Below are 20,793 nucleotides of genomic sequence, written 5' to 3'. Positions count from 1 at the left end.
CTCACCCCCGGTATGCTTTCTGGCTTTTGGAAAGATACTGGGGATGAAATGTAAGCAAAAAAGCATGGTTCGGTGCTTCTCTCTGACGCCCCCACAGTAAGTTGAACTGTCATCCATGCCTGGTTTGATTGGTGGCACGTCACAATTCAGAAGTCTAATTGTCGACTGTTAGTGGTAAATAAAACATATATTTTACAATAAAATATTTTAAAACAAGAATGTATTTAGGAACAGTGGAGCCACTCCTGTCTCCACCTCGCTGTAGCTTTACTTAAAGATCCTCTGGATGGGAATTTTTCCACCTTGTTAAAAGGTGATGATAACAGAGCAGGTGTCCAGAGCATTCGCCTCCTATGGGAACGGCAGTCTCTCTCATTTCTCTCTGGTTCACCACTTTGCAGGCACAAGCTTGCTTTAGTTTTTCATATCTGCGAGAAGAGGCTGAAAGCCGTTTGCCAAATTTCCTTCTTGCAAGGATGTTTTTGGCACTTAACCTTAATTTGCATAATCTTTCTTTATGCTTTGTCTCCTGTTCTGCCAGATTCTGAATGTCACCCAAAATTATAGAATGTGGGTTTTCTGCTCTCCTTTATAAAAAATCTTATATGTTGGAGTCTTTTTTTCTCCATGCTGAGAGTTACCATGCCTTTCCTCAGTGGGAACAGAAGACCCTAAAATGACTAACATGTGCTCAGGCAAGCTGGCAGCTGTGACGTTCAGATGGTGGTTCGGAGAATGAATTCTGATGCTTATTGCTCATCCCTTCTCATTAGGACTGCCGAACTCTTAGCTGGATCTGGAAGGAGTCAGAGTAGACAGTCACAGGTATAGAGTGATAGAGATTCCATGTTATCTGGAGCCAGAGGTCTGGCTGAATTATCATTCAAGGACTGAGGCTCACTGTCTTTGTTCTTCCTTAAATAACTAAGTAGTATATTGTTTCACAACTGCTATGTTGTCATAATCATTTTTTGTTGTTATGGTCAGCTCATATTTTTTTCATCTTTATTGCAGGTCCCCATTTTGCAGCTGTAAACAGCAATAATGAAATTATTGTTACAGATTTCCATAACCATTCTGTCAAGGTACTATAAACACATCAATTGTTGTTACCTTTTAACTGCTTTGATTGAGAAATCCGTCTGGGAGAAAATAATGTAATGCTCACATATGTACATAGGACCCAAAGGAGTTAACCTAAAAGAGCAGATTTTTGCTTCTCCTTAAAGATGCAGGTTTTAACTTGGACATATACACTTTGGAGAGACAGAAAATTGAATAAAATATGGTGGCAATAAGTTTCTTAATTTGAAATTATGTACATGGAGACAACTTGGAAATTAAATTTGAAAATCAATTGCTTGAACTTCAAGAGGCAGAACTTTCTGAAACTTAATATTTCATGGCTATTCAATAATTTTAAAAAAACCGCTTTTTCTATTTTCTGCATCATAAGGCCTTTCAAACAAAATTAGATATTAGAACTCTGCCACAACAGAAGATTTTGGGAGGGAAATGGCCTTAGCGTACATTCATATAGCATGTTTCATGCTTCTTGGAATGCTTTCATACAACTGATGTTCCAAGGAAAACATTGCCCACTCCTGTTCCCCAAATAGTATAGTACATCTTTCTTCTTCTTTTTTTAAAAAAATATTTTTTTATTGATTTCAGAGAGGAAGGGAGAGGGAGAAAGGGATAGAAACATCAATGATGAGAGTGTATCACTGGTTGGCTGCTTCCTGCATGCCCCCCACTGGGACTGAGCCTACAACCTGGGCATGTACCCTGACTGGGAATCGAACTGTGACCTCCTGATTCACAGGTCCACACTCAACCACTGAGCCACACTGGTCAGTCGGGCCTGGTCTCTCTCTTTTTTTTCTCTTCTCTTTGATAGCCGTTGCCATGTAGCTTTCATGGATAGCTGGAGTTTTTTGTTTGTTTGTTTCCCATATAGCACAGAGCAGTTAGCAATAGTTCTGGATTCAGGTCACATCTCTTGATAAATGTAAAAATTATACCTATAGGTCAGGGCTAACAAGTGGTCTGGTTCATTCTTTACCTGTCTTCATTATATATTTTCTTTTGGTGGCAAAACAAGTAAGACTAGATTTGGCATTCTCCATCATTCCAAGACAAAGCAGAAGTACCTGAGCCATTTGGAGTATGCCAAGGAAAACATTCTGACTCAGAGATGATGCAAACAGGCCAACAAAAGGTTATTTGTAGGACCTAAGAGAGAGCAGAGAATAATAAGTTGCATTCTTATGAGCACACTGCCACTTCCATTGGTCTTTAAAGCTGGAATGCTTTATGTGAAAGGAGATAAAAAGAGTCAGGAGAGATTTTTAAAACATGGTATTTTAGTAAAAGCTAGTTCTTGTCTGTGTCCTTTTCAAAGAACCAAAGAGGTAACTTGCTTACTTGGCAAGCAATTAATTCAGGAAGTGGTCAAGACTTTTTTTTCAAACCTTAAAGTAAGTTTAGACTTTAGAGATGGAAGTATCTCACTTTCTCAAGGTAGGTAAGTAAAAGAGAGCCATTTCCTGGTCACAGAGATGGCAAAAGGAGAATCTCTAAGAGGTCCTGAGGTCTTCCTCAAATTAGATCTGCACTTAGATGTAGTGAACTTCCTCAGTTTCGTATTTCAGGAACCCTTACTCTCTTGGTGCCTTGTGGGTAATACTTTTGGATTGTTAATGAGTATTTCCACACTGGTAGACTGCATAATAATGAAAGCTTAAAATAATGTCCTTGCCTCAGCGATTGAGCATTGACCTAGGAACCAGGAGGTCATGGTTCGATTCCTGGTCAGGGCACATGCACCGGTTTCGGGCTCAATCCCCAGTAGGGGGCGTGCAGGAGGCAGCCGATCCATGATTCTCTCTCATCATTGATGTTTCTCTCTCTCCTTTCCTCTCTGATATCAATAAAGACATATATTTTTTTTAAAAAAAAATAATAATATCCTGGAGACATTTCAAAACCATTAAGTATCTTCTGAATCATCAAGATAAAATTATGCTTACAATAGTCTTATCATTAAACACATATTCTCTCAAAATCAGTAATCTGTATTTGATACTTATACAGTCACACTCTAGTAATAAGAATGTTTAATTAACCACAACAACCCATTGCTTGCCCATATCAGATGAGAGAATTTGCTTAAGAGTTCTGTTTAGTTCCCAATTCTGTCAGCCTCCCTTCTCTCAATAGTCTCAGGGTCATATAAACTCTCTATTTTAGCTAAAATATATTATGAAAAAAATATATTAAAAAGCCCTTTTTTATTTCTCACCTTCTGCACGTTCTCTCTCTCTCTCGCTCTCTCTCTCACTCACTCTCTCTCTCTCTCACACACACACACTCACTCACTCACTCTCACACAATTTTCCCTGTTATAATTGTGAAATCCAGCCTATTCTGTCTTGTTACGTTGACTTAGTAAAATGGTAATAAATTCTGAGCATCTGGTCTAACAAAAACCTCCTACTTTCTGACCCAACTTTGAATCATCATCTATCCTGTTAGAAAATACAATGCTTATTCTTAAAATGTAGCTATTTATTTAAAGGCAGGAAGAATAATATTGTTGAAAATTATAGCTCTACTTTCTCGTACTACCTTATATTTGTATATATTTTATAGTTTATAATGGAAATATTTTTCACATGAGTATTCAATAACCAGATAAAAGCTAGAAAAAAAGAACTGATTTAACAAATGCTAAATCAGATTTATACAGTAAATTGGGAAACCACAAGTGCAGTGGGAGTCTAGTTTGTAGATTTTTTTAAAAGAATGTCTTAAATTATAGGTCTTGTTATAACCTGCTCAGATAGATATTTTAAAATCCATAATGTTGGCTCAACTATTTTCATTTGAAATGAAATAATTTTAAAATATTTATACAGGTGTTTAATCAGGAAGGAGAATTCATGTTGAAGTTTGGCTCAAATGGAGAAGGAAATGGACAGTTTAATGCTCCAACGGGGGTAGCTGTGGATTCAAATGGAAACATCATTGTAGCCGACTGGGGAAACAGCAGGATCCAGGTAGATTAAAGTACATATTCTCTCAAAATCAGTACATATGTGATTAAAGTGCTGATTTATTTGTGTTGAGTGATTGGTATTTGTTAAAAGCGGAGGATTAACTGTCCCCAGACCTTGATGTTTTTCACTCTCATTGGTTAAGTCATAAGACCATAGATAATCTCACAAAAAGTGCCAGACTAAGGAAGATGGAGACAAAAAATGTCAACATATTACCAGAGTGAAACTCTCTAAATCAGGTGTTTTTAACACGTATCCCACAGACCTCCAAAGAGTTTGTGGATAGAATTCATGAGGTCCTTTAAACAAAAATATTATATTATTGTTTTCACTAACTTCTAATTAAAAATTATCATTTACTTTCATTATGAATATAGGCAATAGTTTTTGTAATATCTATAACTTTGTCACCAAGAGAAATCACAGAAATTTTCTTGTTACAGTTGCAGACATCTTGAATTATCATTTATGCTCATTCAAAATTGTAGTTATTAGTAGGCCCATCACTATTTCTTGTTATTTAATGTATTAGTTTAAAAAGCACACGTATTACTATAATTAAAATTTTGTAATATTTTCATTATATTTTAATATGATTGTTTTCCTTCATAATACCACATATTTTCTTTAATGTTTTGATAAATAACCTGAACCAAAGAGGAAATCTGAAGGAAAATTTTAAAATATATTGACTGAATGAAAATGCAAATATAGCATATCATATTTTGTGGCATGAAGCTAAAACAGTGCTGAAAGGGAAATTTCCCCCAAGCTTTGTGGAGATTGACATATAACATTGTGTTAGTTAGTGTACAATGTGTTGATTTAATACTCCTATATATTGTAAAATGATTGCCACCATAGCATTACATAACATGATCATGTCACAGTCACATTGCTATCGGAGGAATACACGAATGGGATTCCTCCATTGCTGGTGGGGTTCTTGGGGCGCCGCTGAAATGAGCACTCTCAGAATTCCCCGTGGGAGAATGAGGAAGAAGACTTCATTTGTTTAGAGAAATATTTCTCGGTTTCGTCTTTAAGTGTTCCCTATTTCCCTGAAACCAGTCCTAAAAGAGGAGCAGCTGTGGGTTCAGCAAAGCCATGTCCAGAGCTTCCTTTCCATGTTGCAGCTGGGCCCAGTTCAACATTCAGGCTACTTAAAGTCCATTAGGCCATTCTGTGGATGAATGCAGGGGAGCACGCCCCCTGCAACAGGGGTCAGGTGCAAGCAGCAAGGGAGAGGCCAAGAGCCAAAAGGAGAGAACTCTCTTTGTTCAGAAGTTTAAATATTCAGTTTCAAGCCCTTGCAGTGGCCATGCCTATTCTGGCCAATTACTTGTTCCCAGGTATGACTGACAGACAGGTAAGCACCTTCCCATGTCACTCAGACCTTATTGGGCATGTGTCTAAACTGCCTTTGTCCAGTCCCTTTCCCCAGCGATCACCTGGGAACACTCACTTGCAGAATGTTAAGTTAGCAAAGCTGTGTATGGAATGCTATATTACCTCGTCCTCCCTTTACTCCTTTCCTGTTAGTAACAGCCAGGTTATTACAACAGTATCGACATCATTGCCATTTCTTTTTTGTGGTGAGAACATTTAGGTCTACTCTCTTGGCAGCTTTCAAGTGCATAACACAGTATTGACTGTTATCACCGTCCTGTGCATTAGATCCCCAGAACTTACTCATCTTCTAACTGGAAGTTTGTACCCTTTGACCAGCTTCTCCCCATTTCCCTCACCCCCCAGCCCTGGAAACCACCACTCTACCTGAGAGGGGAATTAGTAGCACTAAATGCTTTCATTAGCAAAGAGGAAAAGTTGAAAATCAACAATCTAAGCTCCCACTTCAAGAAGCTAGACAGAAAGGAGCAAAGCAAACTGAAAGCAAGCAGAAGGAAGGAAACAGTGAAGATAGGATCAGATCCATGAAATTCAAGATAGAAAAACAATAAAGTTGGTTCTTTGGAAAGATCAATAGAATTGACAAGCCTCTAGCAAGACTGACAAAGAAAGGGAGAAAAGAGACAAACTACTAACACATATGGACTCTGCAGACTTCAAAAGGATATAAGAAAATTCTAGGAACAACTCCACACACATCAATTTGACAACTTAGATGAAATGGACCAACTCCTCAAAAAGGACAAACACCACAACTCACCCAATATAAAATAAATGATTTGAATAGCCCTACAATGATTAAGGAAATTTAGCTCATAATTTTAAAACTCCCCCAAAATAAACCTCCAGACTCAGATGGTTTCACTTGAGAATGCTACCAAATATTTGAAGAAGGTTTAGCATCAGTTCTACACAATTTCTTCCAGAAAATAGACAACATAGGAACACTTTACAATTCACTTTCCAGCTTAGCTTCTCATGCCCTGACCCCAAAACCAGGCTAAGACAGCACAAAAAAGAAAACTACAGACCACATTCCTCATGAATATAGATGCAAAAATACTTAACAAAATACCATCAAATAGATTTCAGCCCTAAATAAAAATCTCTCGCCCTAGCTGGTTTGGCTCAGCAGGTAGAGCAACCGCCTGCGGCCTGAAAGGTCCTCAGTTCAATTCCAGTCAGGGCACAGGCCCGGGTTGTGAGCTCGATCCCCAGTAGGGGGCATGCAGGAGGCAGCCGATCAATGATTCTCTCTCATCATGGATGTTTCTGTCTCTCCCTCTCCCTTCCTCTCTGAAATAAATTAACACATAATAAATTAATTTTTAAAAAACAAGTGTCTTAAAAAAAAATCTCTCCATGACTAAGTGGTGTTTATTCCAAAGGCGTATGACTCTTTCAGTATTTGAAAATCCATAAAAGAAAAGAAAAATAAATTGGACTTCATCAAAATTAAAAACTTTTGCCCTCTGAAAGATTCTGTTAACAGGATAAAAAGCTAAGCAATAGACTAGAAGAAAATATTTATATATATAATTTCATATATGACAAAGGATTTATACCTAGAATGTATGTATCAAGATTCTCAGAATTTAACAGTAAAGGAACCAAATAATCCCACTAGAAAATGGGCAAAAGACATGGAGAGAAACTTCACTGAAGAGGACATACCCATGAAAAGATGTTCCATATCACTAGACATGAAGGGAGTGCAAATTAAGACATGATGAGATATTACCACACAAATTTTAGATAGCTAAAATTAAAAATATTGACAGTGCCTAATGCTGGCAAGTATGCAGAGAAACTAGATCCCTTGGACATTGCGAGTAGGAATGTATAATGCAGGCAGTCTTAAATCGTTTGACAGTTTCTTTAAAATATTGAAAATACATTTATCATACAACCCAGCAGTTGCATCCCTGGGCTTTTATCCCAGAAAAATGAGAATGCATGTCCATACAAAGATGTGTACATTGTCATTCATAGAAACTTGGGTATAGTCCACAACTGAAAATAACCAAGATGTTTGTTGACAGGTTAATGGCTAAACAAACTGGTATGTCCGTACTATGGAATATTACTCAGCAGTAAAAAGGAAGAGACTAATGGCATACTCAGCTGCTTAATGCATCTCAGGGGCATCGTGCTGAGTGGAAAAAGCCACTGTCAAAAGATCACATACTGTATGATTCCATTTATGTAACTGTGAAATGTTAAAATCACAGAGAAGGAAAGCAGATTAGTGGTTGACAAGAGTTAGAGATGGTGGGCGAAGGGAAGTATGTGAGGCTGTGAAGAGGCAGCATGAGGGAGATCTTTGTGAGGATGGAATAGTTCTGTGTGATGATTGTGGTGGTGGTTATATGAATCTATAATTGTGATAAAATGATATACAACTATACACATACATCCCAATGTCAGCTTGCCATTGGGGGAAATTGGGTGAAGGGTACACAGGCTCCCTCTTGACTACCTTGGTGGCTTTCTGTGCATCTATAATTATTTCAAAATTAGAAGTTAACAAAAACAGATTTAAAAGAAGAATTTAAATATATTTTCATGATTTCAAAATAAAAAGAAGAAGAAGAATTTAAATATATTTTCATGATTTCAGAATAATAATATCATGAATGGCATTTGGCACTTTGGGTATAAAAAAATAAAACTGCTCACATTCTGGAAAAAAATAACACTAAAACACTATTTTGAGACTGTACAGTCTTTGTCAGACTGCCAAAGGGGTCTATGATACAAAAAAATCTTTTTGACTTTTTTCTAAATTAAGAATAAAGCTGTTAAATTCTCAAACTGAAGAAGACTTCTTTTCTTCATGTAGACCCCTGCATGGATCTAAACATGCATTTACAGACGGGGCTATTCATCTTTGCCAATGTGGCCCTGTGCAATGCACGTGAGAACCCAGAGTGCACTGGTTAAACCTAGTAGTATTTAGATGCCTCTGAGGACAGCAGTGGTCAGCAACTTAAATCTGTTATATTTATCTACTTCTCAGAAAAAGGGTTGAGACTATAAATGTAACACTAAATACTTTCATTTCTGAAATATATGTGTTTTGCTTAATTGTCCCAGTGGGCATCTACATTCTATGTCTGCTGGTAAGCCAGAAACCAACAGGGAACCAAGTCACAAAGCACTTCCGTGTAGGACCACATGTGATGAGCTGTGTTGTGACCCTCATAGCACCTGCCTGGTTACACTGCCTTTCAGAACATCTGATGGGCCAAACACAGTGGCCCAAAGAAACCAGACTGGGCCTTGCAAAGAAGTGTTCCTGATCTTTTTATGTCATCATAGCAGAAGCTTACAGAACAAAAGACCACCTCCTATCCAAATGTGCATGTTGATTTATTATACTTTATTCTTTTCTGAAAAGAAAAAAAATAATCTCTCTATTTCTCATCGCCTATTATGACTCAGGACCATTCTTATGTGATCGAGTGGCTTATTTTTCTCACTTATGATTGTGGATAAAAGAGGGATGTAAGGCTAGAAGGGGGAAATGTGAGGGTTTGAGTGAGAAATAAGACTGATTCATTTTTTAAGCACCATCCAGGGCAGTGGTCGCCAACCTTTGGACCTCACGGACCACCAGTGGTCCACAGACCACCGGCTGGCGACCGCTGATCCAGGGCGCTCCCCTCCAATCTGTAAGAACATAAGTATGATCTGGTGCCAATGGCATGTTCTTTGTCAGTGACTCTGTGTGAGGAGAAAAAGCAAGGTAAGTGGAGGGAGGGGAGGTATTGTGTATTTGATAGTGACCTAAACAAACCTAGATACACATGCTTGTACAAACATTAGTAAACTCCTATCTCTCATCATATTACTATAACTTTTCCTGTAACACTCTGTCCTTTTTTGACAGGTTTTTGATGGAAGTGGATCATTTCTGTCCTACATTAACACATCTGCTGACCCACTCTATGGTCCCCAAGGCCTGGCCCTGACTTCAGATGGCCATGTTGTGGTTGCAGACTCTGGGAACCACTGTTTCAAGGTCTACCGGTACTTACAGTAACGGCGGGCAGCTGGGCGGCCCCTGGCAAAGGTCTTGCACTATAAACTGGAATGGATTTCTCGCCGCGGGACCAGATTATACTAGACTTTTCACGCTAGAAGGAATCATTGGTGAATTTTCCAAGTTTATTTCTGAATGTAACAATTTCCTTAAAAACTGCATATTTGATTTCTGTAATTGACCTTTAGGGTTAAAAAGAATCTATAAAAACCGCAAAGTTTTACACCTGTGAACTATGGCTTATAGGACAGGGATGTATGTAGTTAAACCAATTGTGCAAATCAAATAAGCGTTAAAAAAAAAAAATACCTGGGAGATTTAAAGGTATTTGTTAAGCCTGTGAACGGTAGCCTTTGCACAGAGCTTCCAAAAACAAAGCAGAACAAAACAAAAACAAAATCTGTTGTAGTTATATACTTTAACCTCGGTCACAAGGCCTGGGGGATCTTCTAACCTCACTTTTGCACTTGGTATTACTCTTGTGACTTTTTTGGCTATCAGTAACTACATATAAATTACTTTAGAGAGAAAAAAAATAAGACCGTCTTGCAAAAGTCCTCTCATCTGTGATTACCAGGCCTCTGAGTTGAGCACTTAAAAAATAAATGCGAACTTTCTCTCCTTCCTGGGTTAGATCCAAGATCCATTTTTGGGTTCTTTTCGCCTTCTCTCTCCTAGTCACCTTGTATTGAAAAACAAAGTACATTTTTTCAGGGAAACCTGAAACTCCTAATGCTTTGAAAAGCATATTCTAATAGTAATGCTACCTGTTGGTAGACCAACAGCCCAACTCCAGATCAATGCACTGGATGTCATCAAGAAAAAGTTAGTCACGTTTTATGTGCCATGTTCGCACATGTGTCTCTCCTCTTCCACGTCATGAAAGCGAAAGCTTTACCTCCTGCAAAATGTCAGCACATGTAGTAGGACACCAGTATCCTAGGACAGAGAGCCATAGTAGCCCCTCGGAGGACGGATGGTGTCAGCCAAAGGCATGTGACTGAGTAATGGTTTCCCCTTAGAAAGCAAGTGTTACCAAAGTTGTGAAAGCGTTACAGGTAAGGGCATGTTATGGTTATTTATCATTGTCTAATGAATAGTAGAGGCATTAAAGGACTATGTATACATGATTAGGGTAAGGTAGAATGTATCATATATATCTATATAGATAGCTGAATCTTTGGTGTATTGACATAGGCAGCCCTCTGAAAGACAGAAGCAGCGTCCAGCCTTCCTTCAGCACATTCCTTTTACGGAGCAGCCTCAAGCCGTCCTGTCCGAGTAGAACAAGCCCTAAAGCGGATTTAATCTTTGCCATTTTCCAGGAATGATGGTATCGGCTGACGTTGTATCACAAAATGACCTTCTGGTCTTTTCAAAAAAAAAAAAAAAAAAACAGGTCAAAAGAGAAAAGTTAAACTTGAATTACATTTAAACGAAGTATAAATGCATTTTGAGAAAAAGTAAGAATAATTTAGCTGGTTATTAATCTGTCATTGGTACTGTAAAATAAGATGTGGTTTATTTTCACTGTTTGATTTTCTACTCAGTTCTACCAAATAGGATGTCATGTTTGGCATTTTCGTTAATGACTTTGGGATCTTTTTCACTGAAAGCACCTTAGAACTGTACTATAAGAAAACATTTCCCATATGTATAATTATATGAATATGATGTTTATTGCTTTTTAACTTATAATTCAGCCCCTCTCTTATATAGGATTTTTTTTAAATTTAGAAGGGAAATCTAGCTACTTCCAATTGTCTATCAAATTTATGCCCAAATCAACCTCTGCATTACATTTAGATTTAGTACATCTTTAGTTAGGTAGAGTTTTCAAAATATTGAGGTTGTAATAAAATTATAAAATTTAGTAACATTTTTAGAATGTTAAGACACTGTTTCCTAACATGAGTTGAAATAAGTCTTTGAATTTAAATATTCATATTTAATGAGTGCCTACTAGGAGCCAGGCTGTTCTTGGCACTGGGGACTTAGTGATGGAGGAAACAGACAAAATTCCTGCCCCCTTGGAACTTACACTCTAAGGAAGGAATTTCATTTTGCTCTTTATTAATATTCTGCATAAGAGATAAGCTAGACTTCTGATAGCTCCTAGACTACTTAAAAGAAACCTTTTAAAAATTGGTTAAATTCATTTTAGTTTATTTCCACAAGTAAAAAATGGCTTCCTATTTAGATTCTGTCACAGGCTATTGATATTAAGACTAGTTTACTTAAAGATTGGTTTGTTTTGGGTTTTTTTGCACAACATTTAAATTATATGTGTGAATTCAGAAATTGAGCAGCTATCATACAGTATAATGCTGGATATCTCAATTAGTAGATTGAAGACAAAGCTAATTTTTTTTTATATGACTATTGGCACAAACTGGAATGGAAGAAAAGGTACTTTGATTCAGACCTGTTTATCTGTTACTAAAACACATGCACTCCAGGAAACACTATATTCCCCCCCCCCCCAAAAAAAAATATGTAATCCTATCTGTTAAAATATAAATAACATTTCATATTTGGATACATATGTGCATTTACTGTATTTCTTGGTAAGCATATTTTAGGGGGCAAAGTGCTGCTAAGATACAAATAGACAAGATTTAAGTGAAATTTTGTCACATTCTGTGGGAAATGGTTTCTGGTAAACTGAGAAGGAAATTTAAAGTTTAGTGACTTTCTTCTGGGCTACCATTATTGCTTGATTTCTCTTTGTCAAGTGTACAGAATCTGTCATACATTCATGATAAGTAGCACTGAAAAATTATCCCTTCAAATTTCCCCTGGGCACTATGGTCAAATATGGCCAGTTAGAATGTAAAGGTCAGTGACAATGCATTTCTTCCCAATACAGACCGCCCCTGCTGGACACGGGTGGTAAAGATCACTTGACCATTCAGAAACCCATGAATAAAAAACCTTTATGACTTTGCCATTTCTTAGTGGTACTTAGTATTTTGCTCAAACGTTCATCTCCAGTAACAAAACAAGTCCCCAAGTTTCCTTATTTTCATTTATCCCTTGACTAGATTTGAGGCAAATAAATACTACAGGTCCATGAAACTAGAACACACTTGCTTCTACTACTAAATATACAGGGTATGTCCTAACACGGAAGTAACTGGAATAGCAGTACACTAGCAAGTGACTGTGGATCCTTAACATTAAGGGGTTCACACAAATGCTTTGGCAGTGCCTACTGAGTTAATTGGAGGGAATGCCAAATACACGTCAGGTCATCTGTAGATTGCTTCAAATGGGAAAAACCTTTTTGTACATTTGGACTCTACAGTATCCTCTCTATTCACCAGCCCGTGAAAAGGAAGGAGTATTTTTAGTTTCACAATTTTTAAAAAGACCTTTCCAGGTAGGGTAAAAATAAAGCTATTTGCTGCAAACATGATCTAAGTTGTAATAAATACTGTTGCATTCTCTAAACGTTGCAGGGTTTTAAAATTTACAATTACTTTAATATTTTTGATAACTAGGAATCTAGTATTGCCATAAAGGAACTAAGTGCCCATTAAAGATTTGTTTGGTATAAATGAATAATTTTTTTGTTTTGTTTTAAATGACAGTAAGCTACAAATCATGGTGTTAACCTTAAACTTTCCCAAGATGAATCGTGTGGCAGTGATCGTGTGGTTGGTTTGTGGAGAACGTATGAAAGCTATTAATATTCTAAAACCGATTGATAAATTGGCTATGTTGTTCCAATGAATGTACAGCATTTCCATTAACCTTTGAAAGCAGCACAGCCTTAAACGCAATGCTTTTGCTTTGTGACTCGGAATGTTTTGTCATTAACAAGTGTGTATTCTTGTAATATAATTCTTTATACCGTTCTCAAGTCTGGCCTTTCAATCCTATGTATGAGTAAACAGATTTTTTTTGCTTCCTTTTTCTTCGTTTTAAATTTTGTACATTCCATCTGTGTAGGTCTGTTTCCTACGTTCTGTGTATAGAACACTGAGCCTCCTGCTCGCTAATGTTGATTCTGTTTGATGTGTGCTCATTTGTTCTTTTATGAATCAAAATGCTGACTGCCTATTTAAAGAAAAGAATAAGCGCTGTGCATCGGAGTGTTTGTATGTTCGTAGCTGCATACGTACCACAGTATTTTGGATGCTTTTAGTGTACAATAAAACTTTAATTCTGTCTTGAAACAGGAGAAACAAGATTCATGCGTATTATCTTTACCATGCACACAAAAAAAATCTCAAATCATTATAATAAAGCTTGTTTTCTCCGTTTCCAGGGTGAATGTTTGTTTATTTAACATAGTCTCTTTTCTAAGGTAGGGCAGTGAAGGGATGTTCTAGAATTTGTGGAAGGCAGCCATCCCGCCACCGAACACCTGATACTAGTGAGAAGGTCCCGCCCCAGCCCGGCCGCCAGGGGTCGCTGCGCGCCTTCGGGGCGAAGGCCGGTCACGCCCACCGCTTCCCTTCCGTCGCTCCGCCCCCGGGGCGGGGTTGGCGCCAAAATCAAACCCTCCTGGGCTTGCCCCGCCCCTCGCCTCCAGCCGGCCCCGCCGCCCCCGGAAGACGCCGGGCTGCGCCATGGTAAGAGCTGAGGCCGGCGCCGGGGGCCCCTTCCACCCCAGTCTCCGGCTGCGGGGGCCCCCCTGGGCTTCGGGGGCGGCTGCTCCGCCCTGGGCCTCCCGCGGAGGGGCCGCTAGGTCGACACCTGATCCCCCCGCCCTTTCCGGCCCGACCCGGCCCTGAGCGCAGGCCGCCCACCTGCCTCTGCCGCCGCCGGATCCGGAACCGGAGGCCGAGCCGGGACCACCGCCCCCTGCGCCCCGGGGCCGCGGACTCCCGCCCCGCTGCTCCCCGCCCCGCTGCTCCCCGCCCCGCTGCTCCCCGCCCCGCTGCTCCCCGCCCCGCTGCTCCCCGCGGCGGGCGGCTGTCTCCCCGGCGGGTGCGGTTAGACCCCGGCGCGTTCGGGAGCGTGACCCGAGCATCGCAAACCCTCTGCCCCTGGGACCTGGAGTCACTTCCGAACCGGTGCCCCCCTCCCCGCCTGCCGCCCCCTACTTGCAGCCCCTTAGGGCAGTGGTTCTCAACCTTCCTAACGCCGCCACCCTTTAATACAGTTCCTCATGTTCTGGTGACCCCCCCCCAACCATAAAATTATCTTCGTTGCTACTTCATAACTGTAATTTTGCTACTGCTATGAATCGTAATGTAAATATCTGATCTGCAGGATGTATTTTCATTGTTACGAATTGAACATAATTAAAGCATAGTGATTAATCACGAAAACAATATGTAATTATATATGTGTTTTCCGATGGTCTTAGGCGACCCCTGTGAAAGGGTCGTTCTACCCCCAAAGGGGTCGCGACCCACAGGTTGAGAACCGCTGCCTTAGGGGCACCCGAGACCTGGCAGGACACCTTGGGTCCCACCTGCCTCCCTTGATCTTGGAACATTGAGTGGGTTTATGCATCGCAAAGGGTAGAGGACGTGTCTGAGCTGCTCTCAATTTCATACGTAGCCCAGGGACTCTTCACTTCAGATGATTTCTTTGGAAATCAGTTGTTGTTTTTCCCCAAAGGACAGGCATCTCCCTTTGGGGCCGGGGGCAGCTGGTGGGCAGGGAGTGGGTCGCTTCGTTAGGGACGCACCTGGGAGGGCGCCAGGTCCTCCGGGAACTTAATGTCTTCGTGGTCATCAAGTCATTTGCATAAATCTTCCAAGTTTCATGCTGGCTTTTTGTTTTTGTTTTTCTGCTTCTGTTGGCAGAGAATCAACATCTAATTAAACAGACCTTAGATTTTAATATCTTCATTTAGTGCAGTGGCCGTTATTTTTTGCCGAGCTAATGGTAGACAAGCATTTAGGTTTACGCTGTTTATGTGAAGGTTCTTGTCCAGATGTAATTATAACTGATAACGGCTGCTTTGTGGTTAAACTACCCTCCCAGCCACCTGGGCATGAAAGGATGTAAGAAGCCAAACAGGACCACGCTTGACTCTCTTACCAGGGCTCTGTGTATCATGTTTCTCTATAGCCTTATTGGCCCCATAGAACGAATACTGACAACTATCACACGTGTGTTAACTTTGTCCCTTTACCCAATCGCTCTCTACTCATAAGTCGCCTTATACTTAATGTTAACTCTTTTCAGATGCTTATCTCTGACAATAGAGACGCATGAAACAAATCAGAAAACTTTTTGTAAGCCCTATCCTTCCTATTTTTTTGTTAATGATTAAGCATTAAATTTAGCATTTTTTTAAATCAGAGATGACCTTCTCTTTCCTGATGGTGATTAATAGCTGTTTTGACTTGGTCGGTCTTGCTGGGTAAACAGTTATAAGTCCAGAAGTGTATTTGGGAAGTGGAGAAATACAGAGTATCCTGCCACTTCGGAGGGCGGCAGATACCATCTCCTTTTGGTTTTGCAAAATTTTATTGTAATTGGTCAGCAGGGCTGACGTTAGGAATTCTGTGACTCCTAATTGGAGAAGGTCCCTTTGTTGTCCTCAAGCCAAGTTTTGAGTCCCCTTACTTACTAATTTGAAGGCATCTCTCACTTATAGTATCAGGAGATTTTCTTTAACTTTAAGTATTAAGTAAAAGAGCTTTTAGATGCTTGGTTCTGAAAATAAGGCCTGGCCTTTATGCCTGCTGTGCCTAACCCAGCACTGAGCTCTGGGAAGGCAAAGGCAGTCCGTGTTCTGAAGATTTCCAGGCCGCTGAGACAAGTAAACACACCTTTTTACCTGTAGTAAGATGTGATGATGAAGTTGTATTCTGGGAACACGTGAAATGACACTCTCCCCAACCTGTGAGCTCAGAGAAGTTCGGTTAGAGAATGCCTAACTGAAACCTTGGGAGACTTTTTGGAGTTTTGAATCGGGGAGAGGAGAAGGTGTTTTAGGTAGAACAACATTTTTAAAGGCACCGAAATGGGAAAGAACATTCTCTGTGTGGAGAATTACAAGTAGTTTTTTTATATTACAGCTCAGATTGCTTAGCTCTCCAGGTTTTCATGTAAAATTTGAGGTGAGGAGTGGTACCTGTGAGAGTAGATTGGGACCAGGTGATGGAGGGCCTGTGGGCATCCTTTCCAGGGTGTTGGAGACTTCCGGATGGTTAGGAGCCCTGAATGCTTTTGACAGCGCAGAACGTACACTTCGAAGGTACAACAAGGTGTGCTTAGGGAACTGCAGCTGTGTTGGAGACAGAGAATGAAGGCCTGAACTGGGGTAGAGGTGGTAGGATGGAGCAGACTGTAGATTTGTGAAATAGTTAAGCACTGAAGGGCAGACGTTGGTGATTCGTTGGCTGTGGGATAAGAGGAAGAAACTAGGATAACTGCCAGGCTGCTGTTCCGACCTGGGCAACTCGGTGGTATCTAACTGAACTCAAGATCTGCAACAGCAGGTTTGGCGAGTAGACGTGGGAGAGGAGGAGTTCAGTTCAGACCTCCTGAGTTTGAAGTCTGTCCAGCGGACAGGTAGATACAGGAGATCGAAGCTCAGGAACACACTCAAGGACTCATATGTAAAGATTTGAGTACCCGGTGTGTTAGTTAAAACCGTGAAAGCAGATGAGATCAAAGAAAAGGTGTGAGGGGAAGAGGGCATTGATAGAGAATTCTGGGGAACCGCAGTGTTTGAGAGTAGACAGGGGAAAAGGAGAAAAATACAAACTTTAAGGTATTTATTTTACCCATATGACTCATCAAGGAACACAGGGTCATTTATTGCTGTGAAGATGAGTTGGTGGGTTCCAGGACCTGCAATAGAATAAAGACTCATTCTCTGGTATATACCTATTCAGAATGGCAACCCCAAATCCTCCCATGTGTCATTGGCTCTCATTTTCTGATGGAGTTTTTGGTTGCATATGATCGATCTTTAATTGTTTTATTTATGTCTTTATTTTTAGTGGTATAACGTTTTCAACTTATTTTTTTATGTGAAATGTTTGAGAAAGATGCAGATGTTTCTTAAGAAACATTAGTGCAGAGTCCTCTATTAGAACACTAGAGATGATGGTTCTCATTCTCTTTTGTTATTTTCTGTGAATTGAGGAAATTTGGCTTCTTTTTTTAATCTTTATTTTGGACTGTAAATAACATATAGTAAAATTTATTATTAACATGCATTTAGTTACATATTATCTTAATTTCAGGTTGGCTAAACAATAGTTAGAGGATGATAGTAACCTGACATGGGCTCCATTTTCTACTTGGATAGGTTTTCCTTCCTCCAGCCCACCCTCCACAGTGCTACTACAACTATCTTGCTAAAATGTAATTCTCATCTGTGCCTCTATATGGTCTTCCCTGGACACTTTTCTCACCATTTCTCTACTCACCAAAATCCTCCTCGTCTCTGACTTTCCTAGTGAACTCTCCCTCCCTACCTGAGTGGAATTAACTCATTCTGACCTGGGTAGCAATTCAATCTGTTCTGGGTAACAATTTGTGCATGTTCCTGTTCATCAATTATAAATAGTTGTATCTATGTATTTTCTTTGACAGATTGTAAGTCTGTCGAAGGTAAATACAGTGGCTTGCCACGGGATCGTTTGATAGCTAATGAATTTATACAGAATGCCAGGCTCTGTCTCAGGCACAGTGTTTACTGTATTGGCAGCACCTACCACAAGGCTTGACCTATAATCATAGAATAGTTCAAGTCAGTCTTGAGGCCTGGCTGTGACCGTTATCAAGCCTGTTGGTACCAGGCAAGATCATACATAACAGTTCTGGTAATGTTTCAGACCAAGTTGTTTTAAAATGCAGTGTTTAAAAAAATTCAGTGTCTACGTTTTAAATTTTGTGCTTTAGTCGAAGAAAAAAGGACTGAGCGTAGAGGAAAAGAGAACCCGCATGATGGAAATTTTTTTTGAGACGGTAAGTCATTTTCCCTAAGATTTTTAGTATTTTGCACAATTTTTTCCTTACATATATGTCATCCAGTATTAACTGTACCTTTTTTTTTTTTTTTTAGTCCTCACCCGAGGATATGCTTTTTCATCAATTTTAGAGACAGGTATGGAGAGACAGAGAGAGAGAGAGAGAGCGAGAGAGAGAGAGGGAGAGAGAGAGAGAAACAGAGAGAAACAGAGAAACATCGATGTGAGAGAAAAACATTGGTAGTTTGCTTCTAGCATGCACCCTGACTAGGGATCCAACCTGCAACCTGGGCATGTGCCCTGACCGGGAATCGAACCTGCCACCTTTCATGTACGGGCCTACACTCCAATCAATTGAGCCATACCAGCTAAGGGCTTAACTGTACCTTTTTTTTTTTTTTTTTTATTAGAGATCAGTACTCAACCAATTTCCTGAAGAATGAATAAAGTTCTGCAAATATTTGTGGTGTTTGTGAGCTATGAGGGAATAACCTTATCCCAGTGTTCACAGAGTCTCTTCTATCCAGACTATCCTACACAATGGACCCAGAATTATATTTCTGAAATATATATATATATATATATATATATATATATATATATATATATATTATTGATTTTTTTACAGAGAGGAAGGGAGAGGGATAGAGAGTTAGAAACATCCATGAGAGAGAAACATCCATCTGCTGCCTCCTGCACACCCCCCACTGGGGATGTGCCCGCAACCCAGGTACATGCCCTTGACCGGAATCGAACCTGGGACCCTTCAGTCCGCAGGCCGCCGCTCTATCCAGCGAGCCAAACCGGCTAGGGCTGAAGCATATATTTGATTGTGTCCTCTTTCTGCCTGAAAGTAATACAGCTGTCCAGGGGGAGGGGCCGTGGGCAGTTGGCCGGCCAGCCCCACCCACTGGTCGAACTCCCGGTCAAGGGGACAATTTGCATATTAGCCTTTTATTATGTAGGATTATATACTGGACATAATTGTATGTGCAATACAGTTGGCAGCGTAGTAGGTTTGTTTACACCAGCATCTCCACAACATGTGCGTAAGCTGCACTAAGAGATGGCTAGCTACAACATCACTAGGCGATAGGAATTTTTCAGCTCTGTTATAATCATACTAGAGGCCCGATGCACGAAATTCATGCAAGAGTAGGCCTTCCTTCCCCCAGCTGCTGGCACCGGCTTCCCTCCAGCCGCCAGCAAGCACCCAGGACCCAGGCAGCCCTGGTTTCGTCCGGAAGGGTGTCCAGTCTAATTAGCATATTATGCCTTTATTATTATAGATTATTATAGACTAGAGGGGGGGATGTCCCTCAGCCCAGCCTGCACCCTCTTCAATCTGGGACCCCTTGGGGGATGTCCTAAACCGGCAGTCGGACATCCCTCTCACAATCTGGGACTGCTGACTCCCAACCGCTCACCTGCCTGTCTGCCTGATTGCCCCTAACCACTTCTGCCTGCCAGCCTGATCGCCTCCTAACTACTCCCCTGCCAGCCTGATCGATGCCTAACTGCTCCCCTGCCAGCCCGATCGCTCCCAACTGCCCTACCCTGTTGGTCCCGTCGCCCTCAACTGCCCTCCCCTGCTGGCCCAGTCCCCCCCCCAAATGCCCTCCCCTGCTGACCTGGCCCCCACCAACTGCCCTCCCCTGCTGGCCTGGGCCCCCCTAATTGCCCACCCCTGCAGGCCTGGTACCCCCCAACTGCCCTCCCCTGCTGGCCTGGTCACCCCTAACTGCCCTCCCCTGCCAGCCATTTTGTGGTGGCCATCTTGTGCGAGGGTGTGATGGTCAATTTTCATATTACCTCTTTATTATATAGGATGGCATGTTGACTGAAATGTCATTATGCAGTGCATGACTGTAATTGTATTAATTGACTGATTGATTGATTTCAGTTCATCTATTCCCCTATACAGGGTGTCCCCCAAAAATGTATACATACTTTGAATGATTATAAAGTCAGTATTTATTACCCTACAGTTCATTTTCAAATTTAAAGGAATCTATAAAAATGAATCTTTTTTTGTCAATGCTTGTTTTTAAACTGATGACTGTTCTGGTCCAGGCACTGCTGATAACATGAAGCAGTGGAATCGCAAACATCAAGAATCATTTTGGCCCTAGCCAGTTTGGCTCAGTGGATAGAGCGTCAGCCTGCAGATTGAAGGGGCCCGGATTCGATTCCAGTCAAGGGCATGTGCCCAGGTTGCAGTCTTGATCCCCAGTAGGGTGCATGCAGGAGGCAGCCGATCAGTGATTCTCTTTCATCATTGACGTTTCTCTCTCTCCCTCTGCATTCCTCTCTGAAATAAAAAATAATAATAATTTCGTTTGTTACTTTTGCACCCTTGGTTTGTCAATTGTTGCCAGTTTTG

General features: G+C 40.6%; 1 protein-coding gene across 7 annotated transcripts in view; it reads left to right on the top strand.

Annotated features, from left to right (window-relative positions):
* The window catches only part of TRIM2 (tripartite motif containing 2), a 123,530-nt gene extending 112,637 nt beyond the window's left edge, over positions 1–10,893 (top strand). For all 7 annotated transcript variants that reach the window (XM_081092252.1, XM_081092251.1, XM_081092253.1 and 4 more), the window contains exons 10-12: positions 1,015–1,085; positions 3,921–4,061; positions 9,364–10,893. In XM_081092252.1, the coding sequence (XP_080948378.1) occupies positions 1,015–1,085; positions 3,921–4,061; positions 9,364–9,516 (365 nt within the window). In that variant the 3' untranslated portion in view covers positions 9,517–10,893. The remainder of the gene's footprint in view (positions 1–1,014; positions 1,086–3,920; positions 4,062–9,363) is intronic.
* Positions 10,894–20,793: the final 9,900 nt, after the last annotated feature.

Source organism: Myotis nattereri, assembly GCF_964212035.1.
Source record: "Myotis nattereri genome assembly, chromosome: 5".
Classification (NCBI taxonomy): domain Eukaryota; kingdom Metazoa; phylum Chordata; class Mammalia; order Chiroptera; family Vespertilionidae; genus Myotis; species Myotis nattereri.
The sequence above is the reverse complement of the archived record's forward strand: the minus strand, read 5'-3'. Positions and strand labels throughout refer to the sequence as shown.